Genomic DNA, 18,050 nt, shown 5'->3' on the forward strand with positions numbered 1-18,050 from the left:
CAAGGTGACCCCTGTCATTTAGCTTTCCAGTGACAATACTGACTGGAATGCAGGCGCACCCTGACTATGCTGGCCGGCAGCTGCCCAAGTCCACTCCTGGGGGAAGCTCAGGGACCACCCGCAGGCCCCTGGCAGCTCATCTCCCTGAGTGGTGCGCCGTCTGTGACCCAGACCGGAGGGGACTCGGCCCAGAGAGGAGGAGGCTGGCCATGACCCTGAGCCTGCGTGTCTCACCCTTTGTCTGCCTCCAGATGTCCCAGACCCACCAGAAAACCTGCGCTTGTCGGAGCGGCAGAACCGGAGCGTGCGGCTGGGGTGGGACGCGGGGGACAACCACAACAGCAACATCACTGGTAGGGACGGCTGGCTGGACCCCTTGGGCGGAGAGCCCTTCCTCAGATGGTCCCTGAAACATTCCTGTTTCACACGTCCCCTGTGATGTGAACGCACTCCGTCTGCCCTGTTCCCCCCCCCCCCACACACACACAGAGTACATCGTGGAGTTCGAAGGAGACAAGGAGGCACCCGGCAGGTGGGCGACGCTGACCACGGTCGGCGGGGAGGGGACCTCGGTCCTGCTCCCCCTGGCTCCGTACGTGAGGTACCGATTCAGGGTCATCGCCGTGAATGAAGTGGGCAGGAGCCACCCCAGCAGGCCCTCCGACCACCATGAAACGCCGCCAGCAGGTGGGTCGCAGGCTTCGCCGCCCAGCGTCCAGCCCAGAGTGTTAGTCTTGCCCGTCTCTGACTTTGTCTTTAAAAAGAACCAGTCTAGGACCTCAGATTTCCCCAATGCAGAGCTCGAGACGTGGCGTGAGTGAACAACGCACCACATGTTCAAATCCTACCGGAGTCATTAAGAGTCACGCAGATGCCGGCACAGAGCGTGGGTCAGCAGGCAGGGGCGGAGTGACCTCTGAGTGACCTCTGGTGGCTAGAGGTCAGGTTGAAATCAGATAGAAAGGGCATTCCGAATTTCAATATAGAGAGAGTCAGGGACTCCTCAGAGGCACCTGGTAAATTTGCAGTGTATCGAGCATCACTGATGTCAAGCATCTAGCTCGTTTTTGTCTCTCAACATCTCCCTTAATTCCCAAGACACACTTCTCGTACTGAAGGATGGCAGTGCTCACATCTGTGTGTTGCTGAGTGGGCGCTGGTCCTGGGTGTGGCTGTGACGCGGGGCCATTTTCCTGCTGAAGCACATTCACTGGAGGTCGCTCCCCTTCAGCTGAGAAAAATCGAGTACAAGCCTAAACTGAGTCAGATACTCGTGTGATGCGAATCTCAGCTGAACTTGACGCTGAACTTGGCTCTGAACTTCGTGCTCAGCCCGTTCTCATAAATAGACCCGTCTCCGTGTGTCCGGGACGGGATGCCGGCCGCTCCCGGCTGTTGGCGCCTGGTGTGCGGTCTCATCGACTGAGAGGCCGATGTTCAAAGCATGAATTCCTAATGATAACTGTGATCAGAAAAGTAAAGCAGGTTCAAATGAAAACATATCTTTTTAAAAGCAGGATTATGGTTTTCAAGTTCACATTTTAAGTTAAAGAGCAGGTTTAGAATGGAGACAGATGTAAGTAAACCGTCCACTGCCCAGGAGACTTCAGGAACACTACTTCACTCCTTAACTACAAAACCTTAAAGCAACCGTGTGCGAGGGGATGGGTGTGTTGACCGACCTGGTGGTGATCATTTCGCAGCGCACACCTATCGTGGAGAACGTACGGCCACATTTGTGTACACACGTACCTCGAATCGTTGCACTGTGTACCTTAAACGTACACAATGCCCTGTGAATTCCATCTCGGCGATGCTGTCTTACATCTTTCTGGGAACCAAGCCTGATAGAAATGAATATATATGTCGAAGTTATTCAAGCATGTTTTTTGAGGCTGTGTCCCTATGACGATGTGTGTGTGGACCCCACGGTGGGAGAAACACTGCTGATGCTTCTGATTTTCCAGCTCCCGACAAGAACCCACGGAACGTAAGGGTTCAGGCCTCTCAGCCCAAGGAGATGATTATACGGTGGGAGGTGCGTATTCTTTCACGTTTTTCCGTGCTTTCCTCTTTCTTCTAGCTTGGTTTGCCGAGTACGATGGTAGAACAGTCTTGTTAAGCAAAAGCAGACGAGATCTTCCATGTGACACCATCCCACTTTATAAATACACTTCACTGGCCCGTTTTGAGGGCCCGGGGGTTTCAGAGGTGTGGGGTGAGGTTTTGCAGCGGTAACCACTGAGCGAGGATCCAGGCTGGTGCGATCCCGCTCCGTGGCCGAAGGTTCCCGATCCCTGACACGGCCGGTGCTCTGAGTTTTCTCCCACTCGAGCCGCCCTGGAAACCTTCACCTTGCACTTCAGTCAGGTGTGTGGTGCGTTAAGCATTACGGACACGCGAAGAATGATTCCCAAGTAACGGTCGGCGCCGCCAGCAACCCTGCCCTTCCGCACAGTCACGCCGAACCCCGGGGCCGGCCTGCTCAGGACAGCGCCAGCTCCGGGCTCTGCTCAGAGACGGGGCCCGGAGGGTGGCCTGTCTTCCTGGCACCACACCAGCTACACTTTGACATGGGTGTCTTTGGACACTCTCCCGTGTCCCTGTTGAAGGTTATGAAATAGGCTTTTCTCTTTAAATGAAAAAGGGGAGCCCCTGGCCCCCAACTCTGCTCGGGGCCGACTCGGGAGCTCACCGAGGCTCTGTTGGCCATCGTCTGAAACCGCATGCAGAGCGCTCCTGCCGTCCGTCTCCTCAGGTTCATGTGCCAAGGAGGCGGGCTGTGCTGGTCCGATCTCTCTTCAACATGTTCCTGACTCGGCACAGTTCCTTTTACGGTTTGCCAGCGAGCTCTGGCCAAGGCAAGCTGAAGCTCTCTGGCAAATGCGCAAGCCGAGTGGTGTTCGTGTGCCCAGGGGCTGCGCTTGGGCAGAGGACAGTGTGGCTGTGGAGTCACCGGGCCCGTGGGAATTGGCACCCCAGGGCAGTGAAACGTCCCGGTGAATGCAGGTGTGACCCAGGGCCGTGGGGCATCTCAGGGTTTTGTTTTGGTCTGCTAACTAATAGAAGCGTTCCCTTTGGAATCAATGCAGACTTGAAGTTATCTTGTTGGTGTAACACTGTGTTTTCAACTGAATTCCACGCAGTGCCTCCAGTAAGGGCTTTAGTAAATCAGACGGAGTCGAGAAATCACTAACTCCGCAGGAGCAGGGTGTGTATAACGACACTCTGGAGTCACGCACGTGGACGGACAAAGGCACCGTCCGTAGAAGCGAGCCCTGCAGCGTGGGGCTGAAGTCACGCTCAGTGTACTTCGCACAACTGATTCATTTAGACGCACATTCCCATGTTTGCGATATGAACAGGGTGGTTTACGTCATGTCGGTGTCTGGCGACTGGAAGCCTTGCTCGGCCAGAGACAAGCCCAGAAAAAAGCAATCTCTGTACCAGAAACGCCAGCACCAAATATTCCTGTGCAGCAAAAATAATGTGTGTTTTGGGGGGAGGTTCTTAAAGAAATAGTAACAAAATAGCCAGGGAGCTGGGACATTGTTCTGTTACTGATAGGAGCTACCTTTTCTGCATATTCTCTAAACATGATTAATCTCTGTTTTTCTCTTGGAAAGAAAGTCGGGGGAGGAGAGGGTTCTGGTGAAAAGCCAGGGGAAAGCCAGCTCACGGCCACGGGACCCACGTCCACAGGACCCACATCCACGGGACCCACGTCCACGGCCTCCCTGGGCCAGCGGGAGAGATGGGAAGGGGAGACGCAGGCTGAAGCCTGTGTGGGGTGTCTTAGTAGATTCTTATGAAAAGTGAGACTTGACCCCAGGAGCGGCGGCCAGGCATCAAAACGGCGGTTCCGAGGGCGAGACAGGGGGAGGGACAGACCGCCTCACTAACAGAAGGACCGAAAGGCTCAGCCTGTTCCCCAGTGAAGTGGGGCCAGCCCCCCCGCGAGGCGATCGCTCTGCTCAGCCATCACACTGCCCTGACCCGGCACGTCCCCCTCTCTGATGCCTCCCACCCCCGTTCCAGCCCCTGAAGCCCGTGGAGCAGAACGGCCCGGGCCTGGAGTACCGCGTGGCCTGGCGGCCGCAGGGCACATCCGCTGAGTGGGAGGAAGAGACGGTGCGAGAGCACAGCCTGCGGGTGATGACGCCGGCCGTGTACGCACCTTACGACGTGCGGGTGCAAGCCGTCAACCGCCTGGGCGCTGGCCCGGAGCCGCTGCCTGTGACCCTCTATTCGGGCGAGGACTGTAAGTGGCACGACAGCCCGGCGCACTTGGGACGGTGGCCCTCGTGTGGGGCGTGTCCCTGCGGTGGGTGGGGCAGCGTGATGTCTGCGGTTTCCAGCGCCTTTGCCCTCCCCTGTGGAAGTCCCCCGAACACCGGCCCCTGCCCGGGCTGCGTGGCCTGTCGGAGCAGTTCCCGAAGTGCGGGGCACAGTCCGGTGTTTGCTCAGGAGCAGAGCACACGTGTACATACACACATGCACACTCCCACATGTGCACACAGAGTTTTGAGGTGCTGGTGATGAAGTCATACCATTAACTACCCACACCGCATACGTCCTGCCAATGGCTCGTGGGAGCAGGGCCTGACCCTGCCCTCTGATGCCCTCCCAGGGCCCAGAGTGACACTTCCGTCCAAGACTAGAAGGTCGAGGGTGGGAACCCCCATCCCTTACCCACCCGCTGTCTGAACTTTCCTACCCAAACTCGACAGCGCATTCGGAGGGTCCTGTGGGCCGGTCCGGCCGGGCCCTTGGGCAGCACCTGACGTGCAGCCGGGTCAGCCAGTGTCTGCTGCTGTCCCTAACGTTAGTTTACCAACGTTCCCAATTTTGGTTACGGCACCGGTTAAGTTGACATGCTGCCAAAGGCAGCAGCCCCCGGAGAGTCGCCAGGCCTGCCTCGGAGGTTCAGTCAACCGGGCCGAGGGGCTCCCTTCTCCGAGAAACCCCCATGGGCCGGGATGCCCCTCGGGGGGACCGGCTCCAAGCAGCGCTTCCGTGTGACCACGTGACGAGTCAGCTTCCGAAGAGGGTGGGCGGCTACTGAAAGCAGCCCATCCTCTCCTGCTCCGCAGACCCCGACGCGGCCCCCGTGGTCCAGGGGGTGGACGTCGTGAACAGCACGCTCGTCAGAGTCACGTGGTCCTCCGTGCCCAAGGACAGAGTCCACGGACAGCTGAGAGGATACCAGGTCTCCGCCCCAGCTTCCCTCCTCACGTGACGGTGCCTCGTGCGCGGGAGGCCTGCCTCTGGGCCCTGGGCGGGGGCTCAGTGGGTCGGCATGTTGTTCCCTGGACTGAAAGGTTGCAGGTTCAATCCCCAGTCAGGGCACATATGGGGGTGACCAGTGAGTGTTTCTCTTTCACATCGATGTTTCTCTCTCCCCTTCTTCTTTCTCTAAAATCAATAATCTTATCTTTAAGGGAAGTTTCAAAAAACTAAACACCTGAAAAGGGACTGCTTCCAGAAGCAGCCGGAAGAGTCTCTGGCCCCGTGCCCGAGAGGTAAAGGCTCCCGTCCCCGCTGCAGGTCACCTGGTGGAAGACGAGGGGCCTGCTGGACGGCCGGCTGCTCCCCAAGGAGGCCCGCTCGCTGCGGTTCCCCGGGCCCAGGGGATCCGGCATGCTGCCCGCGCTGGAGGCCTTCAGCGAGTTCCGCCTCACCGTCCTGGCCTACAACTCCAAGGGCGCCGGCCCCGAGAGTGAGCCGTACACCTTCCAGACGCCGGAGGGAGGTGAGGGGGCTGGGAGGAGCGGGCGGGCTCGGGAGGTCCCGGTGGCCAAGGGGGCCCTGCCCGTCGGCAGCGTCTCAGCCTCCATGAGGCACTACAGCCACGGGGGCTTCGGGGGTTTGCTTTAGAAACGGCCCCAGCGGGGGCCTCTCCCCTGGGTCTTGTGTTTTCCAGTTCCCGAGCAGCCAGCCTTCCTGAAGGTCGTCAAGGTGGACAGAGACTCGGCCACAGTGGCCTGGGGGCTGCCGGAGAACACGAACGGCAACCTGGTCGGCTTCCTGCTGCAGTACCAGACCAGTGCGTGGGGGCTGGGGGCGGACCCCCGTCGGCAGGTTCCTGTTTTGTTGGGCGTGGGCTTGCTCTGCGTGAGCCTAGGGGCGCGGCTGCCGTTGGGCCCACCTCCCCGTAGCCTGGGCTCCCCACCCCAGGCCGGAGGCGGAGCGGCCCACTGCCTGTTTTATGAACAGTGTTCTGGGCACACAGCCATGCCCATGTCTGTCTGTCTGTCCATAGCTGTTGCTCACTACAGAGTCTGAGGGCAGTAGTTATGGTAGAGGCTGCGTGGCTACCAGGGCCCATAGAGTCACAGTCCGGTGCTTTCTGGAAGGTTTGCCACTCTCCAGTTTAGTGAGAGGAGCCCACCAGGGGGCGCCAGGGACCGTGGTCGCTGTTCCTTTGTGGGAGACCATGAGCCAGTGGCTGGTGCGGTCCGGGTGAGGGGTTCCTTCCTGCCAGGCTCAGTTTCCCCACGCACACCCGTGATTCGGGCCTTGTGGAGTCAGCCAGAGCCGATAGCTCCCGATGCGCTGGGGCCTGGCACACCATGGGCACCGACACGGGCGGGCAGGTGGACCGGTGGCCTGAGTGACCGGGGCTGAGCCGGGCGGCGCTGTCCTGTGTCCTCAGTAAACGACACGGAGGAGATCGGGGAGCTGCACACCGTCAACCTCTCTGCTCCGGCCACGCCCAGCTGGCGCCTGTCGGGCCTGCGCGCCAGCACCAAGTACAAGCTCTACCTGCAGGCGTGCACGGCCCGGGGCTGTGGCAAGGCCGTCACGGAGGAGACCGCCACACTGGGGGACGGCGGTGAGTCCGGGTGAGGGGCCGGGGGCCGCGGGCCGCAATAGGGGTGCACGAGCTGGTCAGTGCACGTTGGGGATGATGTGACCTGTCTGGACTCTGGACACACAGACTGCATTTACCGAGTTTGTGAAGTTGTGGGTTTGCACACAGCAGCCGTCCAGGCTGGCCTCAGCACACAGGGCCAGCAACTGCAGTGTCACTTCCCTGAAGCAGGGGACGGCAGGCCATACGGCCGTCCCTAAGGTGGGAGGGAGGATGTCTCCTTTCGGGAATGTCCCCTCACAGAAGCGCGGCCTCTGCCCGGGCAGACAGCGCTGCCCCCAGCGTGTCCGTTCCTTTTCCTGCCCAGTGATTGGTGTCGGCATCCGACCTGAAAATGGCGAACCGATCTGCTTTCATCTGCGCGGTTTTTCCAGTTCAATTGCGCCTTTTCCCCAGCTCAGAACCCCTTTCCTCCCCACGTTTTTCTCCAGCTAGCGGTGCGTTTGCTGGGCCTCCCTCAGTATCAGGAGGGAAGAGAGACGAGACAGCAGAGCAAGCGGGAAATCTCATCAGAGAGGGCCCCACGGGAGCTGATCCTGCCGGGGGGCGGGGGGTGTCTGCGGTGGGAAGCGGGAGCGGCAGAGGGGCCTTTACTGGGACCCGGGGTGTGCGGGCGTCTTCTCTGATCACCTTCCCAGTGTCTCACTCTCAGGCTTCCCGGCCTAGGAGGGAGGGGACGGCGGGAGGGAGTCCCATGCTCCTCCGTGTTGCATTTGCTGGTTTGAATGAAACGCTTGCTTCGCCCTAGTTTTCAACAGCTCGCACCCCTTAACCTCCTGTCAGTGCTTCTGTCGCCCAAGGTCAGACCCAACCACCTCCTTCACCAGCGGCCTTTGGTCTTGATGGCTCTGCCCCGCTCCTGGAACCGGCCTTGTGCTTCCCGGCAACCGGGCCCTTCCGGGATCAGAAACCCACGCTCGGCTTGTGGTCTAGGATGTAGCCCCTGGTGCTCTCCACACGGGGGGTGGATCTTATTTCCGTATACATTAACATTTCCTGGTCTTCATTTGTTCTCTCGAGTCGATTCTTAGCCATGCATCTAAGAAAGTATTTTAGGGATTCTGTGGCAAGATCACACGTTAGGTGTCTCTCTTAATTCCCCTCGACTCATATTTTTATCTACAACTGAGACTTTTTCCGTGAACACGTGGGCGTGTCCCTGTGTTTTGGGAAGTGTCGTTTCTCAGAACGCTTCCCACCCTCCCTGCCGTCCTCCCCCTGCGCCTGCAAGCCTGCGCTCGGCGCGGCTCAGGGGCCTGCGAATGTCCCACATTTGACACGTGCCCGTGCCCCGACCCACACCACCAGTGCCCACGGGGGAGAGCCGAAAGAGCGGCCCTCGGTTTGGGGGGCAGACACTGGTCCCACTCAGCCCCCACTAGGTTTGTCCAAGTCCGTGTGACACAGGATGACAGCGCCCAGCGCTCTGACGTCCGCGCTGGGCCCTGAACCCCTCACAGGGCGGGGCAGACTGCACTGCCGTTCAGCTCCTGCACGTGCCCCGCACGGGGCGTGAGTTAGGTCCGCTGCGCTTACCTCGTTTCAGAGCGTTGAGAGAGAGAGAGCCTGAAATGTTGACGCCCTTGCTCTCTGACCATTCAGGGACTGTCTGAGGACACAGTGCNGGCCTTTGGTCTCGATGGCTCTGTCCCGCTCCTGGAACCGGCCTTGTGCTTCCCGGCAACCGGGCCCTTCCGGGATCAGAAACCCGCGCTCGGCTTGTGGTCTAGGATGTAGCCCCTGGTGCTCTCCACACGGGGGGGTGGATCTTATTTCCGTATAAATTAACATTTCCTGGTCTTCATTTGTTCTCTCGAGTCGATTCTTAGCCATGCATCTAAGAAAGTATTTTAGGGATTCTGCGGCAAGATCACACGTTAGGTGTCTCTCTTAATTCCCCTCGACTCATATTTTTATCTACAACTGAGACTTTTTCCGTGAACACGTGGGCGTGTCCCTGTGTTTTGGGAAGTGTCGTTTCTCAGAACGCTTCCCACCCTCCCTGCCGTCCTCCCCCTGCGCCTGCAAGCCTGCGCTCGGCGCGGCTCAGGGGCCTGCGAATGTCCCACATTTGACACGTGCCCGTGCCCCGACCCACACCACCAGTGCCCACGGGGGAGAGCCGAAAGAGCGGCCCTCGGTTTGGGGGGCAGACAGCGGTCCCACTCAGCCCCCACTAGGTTTGTCCAAGTCCGTGTGACACAGGATGACAGCGCCCAGCGCTCTGACGTCCGCGCTGGGCCCTGAACCCCTCACAGGGCGGGGCAGACTGCACTGCCGTTCAGCTCCTGCACGTGCCCCGCACGGGGCATGAGTTAGGTCCGCTGCGCTTACCTAGTTTCAGAGCGTTGAGAGAGAGAGAGCCTGAAATGTTGACGCCCTTGCTCTCTGACCATTCAGGGACTGTCTGAGGACACAGTGCCACACGGGGCTCCGACTTCTCTTGCGCGGCTTTCCTGCTCTTCCATGATCACAACCTCTGCGCTTTCACTGTGTGCGTTTCTCAGGCAAAGGGACCGGGAAGACCTCGGAAGGAGTCAATGCCACTCAGAAGGGTCACCCGCTGGAGGCCCTCCCTGCGCCCGGAGCCGAGCCCGTGGTGCGCCTCCTGACTAAGACCTGGGTGGATAACAATAGCATTTTTGAAGATGTGGTTGAGGCGAGAGGGAGAGGTGAGGAGTGGGGTTGCGTGGGGCAGCCTCGGCCGGTCCTCCCGTGTCCGAGTGTACGGGGTGTGATTGTCCCCACTCCCTGTGTCAAAGGCAACAACACACAGTGCGTTAGCCAGAGAAGAGCAGCCTCGATTCGCTTTGGTGTAATGTCTCCAAAAATCCGAGTGAAACGCGCTCCGCCAAGGTCTCCCTTCCTTTTTTGCTTCTGTCGCGATCGCTGCCTAGAGCCGTCTCCTGCATATTAACGCCTGTCAGTACCAAGAGCTAAACAGAAAGGCCAAGCACACCAGGACGCCCGGAATGGCCACGGCCACCTCCAGTAACCCTGGCGGCTTCTGCTTGCGCTTCTGTTGTGTGTGTTGAACTTGACCCCCTGCCCTGCCCTCTCTGGTTCTCGGTCAAGAACCAGTGTTTGTCGGGGCTCCTCTCCCTGTCCTCGGGGTCCCCTTCCTCTGGGGTCACTCGAAGGAGAGCCAAAGCTGAGGCTCGTTTGTGTGGTTAGACATGACATTGAATTTTCCCCGAGGCCGGTGACTCTCGCGTGCTCAGGGTGTGGCTTCTCTGTGCGGCAGAGTATGCTGGCTCGTACGAGGACATCGCCACGCAGGGCTGGTTCATCGGGCTGCTGTGTGCCGTTGCCGCCCTCACGCTCATCCTGCTGACCGTCTGCTTCGTGAAGAGGAACCGCGGTGGGAAGTACTCAGGTAGCGTCCTTGTCCTTAGGTCTCCTGGGGCAGCCCGGGGCCTTTCACGAGTGAGTGCGTAAAACAATGTGGTGCAGATGGGGGAGCCCCCAAAACAGAATCTCTCTGTGAAAAGCTGCGTACTTATTCTTATGTGTTTAAATTTGGGTTACTTTCAAAGTCCTCTTCATTTAACACGACACACCTGCTGAGACATTTTCTGAACTTGTCGATTTGGGTGCCTTTTAATGGCTCTGCCGGTTTTTGTTTTCCCCTCTTCCGCACTGGCAAAACGTTTCCCTTTGAGGACGTTTTTCATCCAGAAAAACAAAGGAAAAAGCCACTTAGGGCAAGATTGGGGAATAGGGAGGGTGGGGCATGGGGCTAGTGGGGTTTTTGGTCAAATACTGCGGAGTTCTCCTTGAGTTGTGGGCAGGTGGGTTCGTAAATCCCCGTCACGAAACGGGCAAATGCTCTGAGAGTCTTCAAAAAAAACCCCACTGAAGCCAAACACCACTGGCTGGTGTCCTGATGCCAGTGAGTTTCGGGAACACCCACCCAGCAGGGGCAGCCTGTGCCACAAGGACCCCCCCTCCTGAAGGCCGTTCCAGTTTTCTGGGGTCCCCCCGGTATATACAGTGGAATACTACTCAGCCAACCTGGGCAAATCTGAGAGTGTCGTGACAAGTGGAACAAGTCGGATGACAAGGACAAGAACTGTGTGAGCTCACTCTTACGGGGGCGGGGGGGCGAGGATAAAACCAAAGGCAACAAGTAAACAGATGAAGGTGTTTTCCACACGGTTTTCAGTTTAATTGTCATTCTGGAGGAGGTTTTCTCCAGAGTCACTGCCTGCCCCCTCACCTCGGTCAAATTCCTGTCCGCACACTCCATGCACAGCGTCCCGGGAGGGACACCCTGTCTGGTATGGATTGAACAGGGAAGCGTGTCCCCCTGTGGTGCCTCATTCCCAGTTTTCCGCACTGACCATGGGCTTTCCTGAGACTCCACGCTTCCCAGCTTCTGCTGGGCACTGGTGGGCTCCAGAGACACCGAGCAGACTCAGTGCTCAGTCACACACATGCGTTTCAGTGTCTCACAAAGAAAGGACGCCTCTTGCCACGTTCAGGACCCAGGGACTTTTTGCACAGGTGACTGACAACAGCCCTGGAGTTCAGGGGCGCACGCGGACCCCCTCATCCGCGGGCTCAGGGTCCGGCACCCCTGGGACACGCTCCTCCGTGCTGACACATGTCGGGGCGCCGCCCCGAGCGAGCGGCGCGAGTGCACGCAGACCTGCCCGGCTCCTGTGGCAGCTGCTCGCACTTGGACTTCACTCGGTTTCCTGATGTGCTTTGTCGCCTTTGAACGTGCGTTTTGTACGTTTGTTGCTGTCCTTCCTTCTGAACACCCACGATGCTCCTGGGCAGGACAGAGGCTCTGCCCCTGCTCTACGTCTGATGGCGTTCTGCTCCGTGGGTGCCCATGGGCTAGGACCCATCCAGCGGTCATTTACTGGCAACCCATTATGTATATTGAACTAACAAGTGAGCTTAACTTCTAAATTTTGGTAAAATTACATGGAAAACATAAGCGATTGTGCATCTCGCCTTCCCCCTGCGAAGACTGAGTTGTTTTGCACAGATTTTGCAGGGACGAGTGGGAATCTCGGGGTGACTGACTGGAAGCTTCACAGAGACCCCGTGCTCCCTTTGGGGGCCTGCCCATCGCTGTCAGGCATGGCCCTCTCCCAGTTCTAAAGGAGCCACTTCCCACGATGCCCTTGAGGGGCATGGAGGTCCACACCCCACACTTTGGGGTGGCTGGGGGACCCTGGCCTCCGCCGGGCGTGAACAGGAAGGAGGCCGTGTCATTTGAGATTTCCTAGTGGGACGGGCGAGACCGTCCCCACACCCTCCTGTCCAGAAAAACCCACGGTGAAATGCCACTCTCAATGGCGGAGGGCTTCCACGCTCTTCCGTGTCATGAGACAGCTTGGATGCGAGCCCACGGCACCTCCGAAGAGGTCAGGAGAGCAGAGGGTGTGTTCGGAGGCGGCCGCTAGGCCCGACTCGGCCACGTGCTGTGCGGGCACAGGGTGCTGAGTAAACGCTCCGCACTTTCAGTGAGGGTTTGCGATGTGCGGGAGCTCGGGTCTCGAAGAGGGGGAGCCCAGGAAACCTTCTTTCCCATAAGGGGGACTGGCGGGTGGTAGACCGCCCGCAGGGCCTGCCGTCCTCAGGGGCGGCCCGGCGGCTGAGTGGCCAGCGTCCCCCCTTCTCTCTCTTCCCTTCAGTGAAAGAGAAGGAGGACCTGCACCCCGACCCAGAAGTGCAGTCAGGGAAGGACGAGACCTTCGGCGACTACAGGTAAGCACGTGGCTGCCCGCCGGACGGGGGTCACAGCCCAGGCCGGCACCGGGTGAGGTCACCGCCCTGCCCCCTCCCCACCCCACATCCTTAGCTGGGTCAGCAGCTTCCCCGTGCTCTGCCCCGACCCCGAGTGCCACCCAGGAAGTCCCCCCGAGGAGACCGTTGTCCTCTAGCGCTAGGAGTGGCTCTGGCCACCTTCGCCCAGCCCGAGCCAGAGCCACCACCTGGGGTTCTGTCACCGTGACACAGCACCCCCTTCTGGGGCCCGTGACAGTCCCTGGCAGGATGGCCTGTGCCACACTCCTGCTGGTTCTGTGTCCAGCTCACCTGGCTCTGGCGATGGTGGTCACTGCAGTGACTGCTGGGGGGTGGCCACAGGTGGCACCACAAGGAGCCGAGTCCCTGATCGGCTCCCGTGGGGCGTACGTCACTTCTGCACACACTTCCTGGCGACGGCGAGTCCTGTGTGACAGGAGGGGGCAGGGCCCTCGGCCAGGTGTCCACAATGTGGCCTGAGAGGCCACCACATGCCACGTGTCACCAAGTGCTGGTCGTGTGCTTGTTACGTTTTCCCAAATTCCCCCCTTTCCAGTTTTGTAGCAGTGTTCACTGTGGTCCGCCACTTTACAGAGTGACGAGGCCGCACCAGGTCCCGGGCGTCCCACTCACTCAGAGTGGCCTCTTCCGGGGAGCCGACCTGCCGTACATAGGGTCTGAAACGCCAGCCATTGTTTTACTCCACAAACCGGAGTTTATAGACTGTGTTATTAGAGGAACTTGTTTGGTTGAGGAACTGGAAGAGGAGAGTGGTTCGGAGAAGGGTTGGCGACCCAGGCGGAAGGGCGGAATGTCGGGATGGCCGAAGACGGGCGTCTGTCTGTCCGGCTGCCAGTGAGCCTCCGCCGGCCGGCAGGGCTGCCCGTTGTAGGGACAGCAGGGGGCGCTGTGAGCCTGGAAAACGTGTGCTCCCTCACTCAGAGGGACGCAGATTGGTCCTGACTTTGGAGGCGTGTGTGTGTGTGTGTGTGTGTGTGTGTGTGTGTGTGTGTGTGTGTGTGTAAGTGTCCCTCAGTGTCGGCCTGAGCGCCCGGAGATGCGCCAGCACCGCTGCTGGAACCTGTCGCCCTGAGCCGCTCGGAGGACGTTCTGCTGAGCCAGTCTCTTGTTTTCTAGCGACAGCGACGAGAAGCCTCTCCGGGGGAGTCCCCGGTCCCTGCACCGGGACGCGCAGGCCACAGAGAGCGCAGACAGCCTGGTGCAGTACGGGGACGGCGACCACGGCCTGTTCAGCGAGGACGGCTCCTTTATTGGCGCCTACGCGGGCTCCAAGGAGAAGGGCTCCGCGGAGAGCAACGGCAGCTCCACGGCCACCTTCCCGCTGCGGGCGTGACGCGCCCCGTGGGGGCGCCCGTCCCGCGGGCCTCTCGTGCCCACCGGCTCCAGGGCGCGGAGCGTGCGCCGGGGACCCAGACGCGCGTCCAGAGAGCCGCGGGGACTGCAGCGCCGCCACGTGGGGGAAAGCGGCGTTGCCTTGAGAAGTGGAGCACCCGGCACCCGGGCCTGGGTTTCCTTGTCTGCTCCTCCCGCAGGCGCCGAAGGCGCAGAGCACACAGACCCGAGCTCAGACCCACCGAGGCCCCTGCCTCCAGAGGTCCGCGGCGTGTTCCTGGCGTCCGCGGGGCCGGGGCCACCACACGACGGGCCTCTGCGAGCTGCCGAGTGACTTTGTTACAAGAGGGTAGATGGTGAGCTCATTTACTTGTAAAGAGGCATATGAATGTCTTCCCAGCACCCGTTGTTGGCTGTGCACACAATCTGTTATTTAAGTTTTACTAGAGATTTTAGGTGAACAGCCAGCTCCTATTTATTGAGCTCTAACCGGTTGCCCAGAGGCGGCCACATTTAAATGGACGTCTGGCTGTTTGGCTTTCATCGTGAATCGCTTTCCCCACCGGTGGTGGCGTCTGCACACATCTGGTTTGTCCTGCTCTTGGACTAAATCTGGCTGCGAAGGAGGCAGCCACCGGCCACAGCGCTGGCGGGTTCTCCCTGCCGCCCGGGGCCCTAACTGGACCCACGCGTCTCTGCGTGCACACGGACGGCCGCCTCCTTCCCCCCTTCTGTGTAAATGTCCGCGCACCTGCTTTGTGAATGCGCTGTACAGACGCCGTTACTGCCCACTTGGCCTAGGGTGGAGGTGGTTTCACACTGAAGCGAGAGGGAGAGCAAGCAGGCCCGTCTGTCCATCTGTCCATCTGTCCGGGGGCGAGGTCAACAGGAACACACCACTTGACTTCCTTCCCGAGCCACAACCAGAGACGGGAGGCCCCGGACGGAAGACTTTGTCTGAAACGCTTGCATTCTGCTCTGACATTGCTTTCCCCACCAGCCTCAAAATCGACACCCTGTAAACGTGGGGGGTGTTTCCATAGCTTTCGGAACAAGTTTTGCTGCCGAGTGTGGTCCTGCCCAGCCCCCCAAAGAACACTGTTTACAGTAGAGGTTCCTGTGCGTGTGTTCGCCGCCCTCACGTTCCAACACCCGCCCCCCCCCCAGAGCTCGTTCTCCCCCCTCTCGCACTTGTAGTGTGGGCGCACATCAGGGAACTCGGTTCCTGGCTCGTGGGCTGTCGGTCCTTCCGGAACTGTGCGTGAAAGCCGCTTGGAAACAGTGTGGGGGACCCTGCGTGCGAGTCGGTAAAATGCAGTGTCAACTTCTCAGTTTGTGGAAACCTGTTTTCAACTTGCCACGAGGCTCCGAATGTTTACGTGAAATCCATTCGCAGACTCTACTTCTGTTTTTGAACTGCAGTTGTGGGTGCGGCTCCTTAAGTCCCGGACTTTGATTTTCCACCCACTCGATTTCCTGGGGGCCAGACTGAGGGGTGTTTGTAGGGGTTATTAGCGCAGTAACCCGAGTGGGCTGTCGGTTTAGACCGTGTGTGCCCCTGAACTCTGACCCCGTCTGATTTGTGAGGAGCGGCTTCCCTGGGGGCAGCAGCTTTGCGGGTGGGCTCCCTGGGAGCGTGCGGAGGCCTCGCTGGGCCTTGGGAGGCAGCGGGCAGGGCTTTTAGCTCCTGTTCTTTGTCACCAGTCAGAAGGGGCCCGAAGGGGACTGTGCAAGTTGGAAACAGTCTTGGAAAAGGCACGGGGGCAGATTCACTACGCATGGAACACAAGTGACAACACACTCCCTTTTCTCACGGCCCAGGGCTCCTTCTGCCGTCTGGGCGGTGACGAAGCCCCGGCTCACGTATGCCGAGCACCCCAAACTCACGGACGTGGGAGGCGCCACCAGTCCCATTGTGTTTGGCTTCTCCCCGAAGCTTCGACGCTGGAGCAGGAGGGCCGGGCCCCCGGCTGACGTCCCCGGTCTGCCGTCACTGCTGCGTGGACGCGGCGGGTAGCGCGTGCTCTCTGGGGCGGCTGGCTGAGTCGCCCAGGGCCACCCTGGGGCGGGAGATCCGGGTTCTCTCCTGGTTCCAGCGCTGCCTCCGGCACCAGACCTTCGGCAAGTTGCTTGACCCCTTCGCTTTGAATGGTCTCCACTATGAGGCGCTAGCGACACTCTCAGTTACCTTCTCTTTGTCACAGGGTGTTTTTTATGGAGAAAAATTGAAAATAATAAAAACTAAGATGCCTTTTAACTTCATAAACAAGCCGGTCCCCCAACGCTGTATCAAAAAGTCACCCCCACACACCAACACGGTTTCCCCTGTGAGCACATAAATATATTTTTATAGAGAAACAGATCTACAGGAAGTCAGTCAATCTCCTGTCCAGGGAGCAGCGTGGTGGGCACTTGCCGTCAAATCTGACTGAGGAGAAGAAAACCAAGCAGGGTCTTTGCTGTACACACGTCCTCTTCTTGGACTTCGCATGAGTGTTTGTAAGACAGTGTGCGTTCCGTGGGTTTGTTCTGTTCGTGTAAAGGCACCGATATTTTAGACGTGCCCGTGCTTATAAAAAAGGTAAAGCACAAGGCAGTTGTGCTGCAAGTCCCAAATGACATTTTGTCCTATTTTATATTCATGGAAGAGATGAGCTAAAGAGAGACGGATAAGGAGAAATGTTGGTTTGTTTTTGTTTTTTTCCTAAGCACGAAACATGTAGTTGCCAATGGAAACCCTAAATATGTTTACATGACATTAAGGGGGACTGTGGACACCATTCTGTGTGGACCCCACGGGGCCCGGGTTCCTGCTGGGCTGGTGCCTCCGCCCTGCGAGCCAGGTGAGTGGCTGGAGCCGGCTGGCTCCGCTCTGTCGGTCTGGGTGGTCGATGGCGCCATCGAAGGAGATGCGGGCGTGTGAGGCTACCGTGCCCGACTGCTTTCTGTTGGCCCGGATCGATATTCCCAGTAGAACTTTGTTAAAACGTGTTTGTGTTGTAGATGGCGGTGTGTTTTGCCTATGGATATGTAAGGCCTCAGAATATTTTCATTATACGTGACATCCAACTTTCCAAATAAAAGTTTGACTTCATGGGCCCGGACAATGTTTGTGTTCTTTCCCGTCCCGATGAGAAAGATCAGAATTTTCTCACCAGCCGTGTCTTCGCTTGCCTCCGATCCTGAGGTATATAGATTAGTAAAAGATAAATGAGGTATCAATAAAGTGTTTTTATTTCAGTGGCTGTATTTCCAAGGGACAATTTAAAACCAATGTCTACAAAATGGAATATGCCAATACATTCTATACTTGAGATTAATGTAAAATGAAGGGGGATGTATACCCATCTGGTTGTTTTTAAAGCAGAGATGCCACTTTAAGAAAATGCTCAATCACTGTGCTTTCCGAAAATCTAGTGGGGGACAGACACCCGGTCTGGTGCAGCAGGCAGTCTATCGAAAATTGGGGTGTTAGGAGCGTTTCCTGTGTGCAGCCGCATTTAACACAATCTTCTGGCCGTGGACTTGAGGCCAAGGCCCAGGCGGCTGTGCACTTGGGGACAGGACTGGCAGCCGGCTGCCCGGCCCCGCACCCAGGCCTGCGGTCCCATGGGCGTCTTTGTGACCCCACGTCCACCTTCTCAGGAACGCTGAGGGAAGGCGAGTTTGAGGTTCAGGCTGGTCATGCTTACACACGTCTTGGGTTTCAGATGTGTGGTCACAGCATCAGCAGGGAACGGCCACTATGGTGCCCGTGGGCAGTGGAGTGGTGTGCCCTGAGCGAGGCAGGGGTGGGATGAACCCGTAAGCCTGGTGCATCGGAGTTCGGGCGGGGGAGGGGAACGTGGCATCTGGCCATACTGGCCCCCGGAGTGCCATGCAGACTCAGTCTGGGCCTCGTGGTAACTCCGTGGTCCCGCTCACGTGTCTGATCCATCCAAGGTGATCGTCATGTGCAGACACGTGACTCCAAGGGACTGTCAGCTCAGGGTTCTCCTTAGGTTGGGGCCTTTGGGGGTGGCTTCCCTCCCGGACGTCTGAAGGCCCCTCAAAGCTGGTG

The 18,050-nt window shown here is 58.7% G+C and overlaps 1 protein-coding gene across 3 annotated transcripts in view; it reads left to right on the top strand.

Moving 5' to 3' along the window:
* CHL1 (cell adhesion molecule L1 like) overlaps positions 1 to 17,084 on the top strand; it is a 106,938-nt gene extending 89,854 nt beyond the window's left edge. For 2 of the 3 annotated variants that reach the window (XM_037049529.1, XM_037049530.1), the window contains 12 exons: positions 252 to 353; positions 490 to 687; positions 1,968 to 2,038; positions 4,039 to 4,261; positions 5,094 to 5,209; positions 5,548 to 5,752; positions 5,924 to 6,046; positions 6,656 to 6,835; positions 9,382 to 9,546; positions 10,119 to 10,250; positions 12,526 to 12,598; positions 13,775 to 17,084. In XM_037049529.1, the coding sequence (XP_036905424.1) occupies positions 252 to 353; positions 490 to 687; positions 1,968 to 2,038; positions 4,039 to 4,261; positions 5,094 to 5,209; positions 5,548 to 5,752; positions 5,924 to 6,046; positions 6,656 to 6,835; positions 9,382 to 9,546; positions 10,119 to 10,250; positions 12,526 to 12,598; positions 13,775 to 13,991 (1,805 nt within the window). In that variant the 3' untranslated portion in view covers positions 13,992 to 17,084. The remainder of the gene's footprint in view (positions 1 to 251; positions 354 to 489; positions 688 to 1,967; positions 2,039 to 4,038; positions 4,262 to 5,093; positions 5,210 to 5,547; positions 5,753 to 5,923; positions 6,047 to 6,655; positions 6,836 to 9,381; positions 9,547 to 10,118; positions 10,251 to 12,525; positions 12,599 to 13,774) is intronic. The other variant, XM_037049531.1, reaches the window with a different exon arrangement.
* The last annotated feature ends 966 nt before the right edge of the window (positions 17,085 to 18,050 follow it).

The sequence above is a fragment of the Sturnira hondurensis genome, unplaced genomic scaffold, assembly GCF_014824575.4.
Source record: "Sturnira hondurensis isolate 20B ecotype Veracruz unplaced genomic scaffold, ASM1482457v3 Scaffold0006496, whole genome shotgun sequence".
NCBI classification, from domain to species: domain Eukaryota; kingdom Metazoa; phylum Chordata; class Mammalia; order Chiroptera; family Phyllostomidae; genus Sturnira; species Sturnira hondurensis.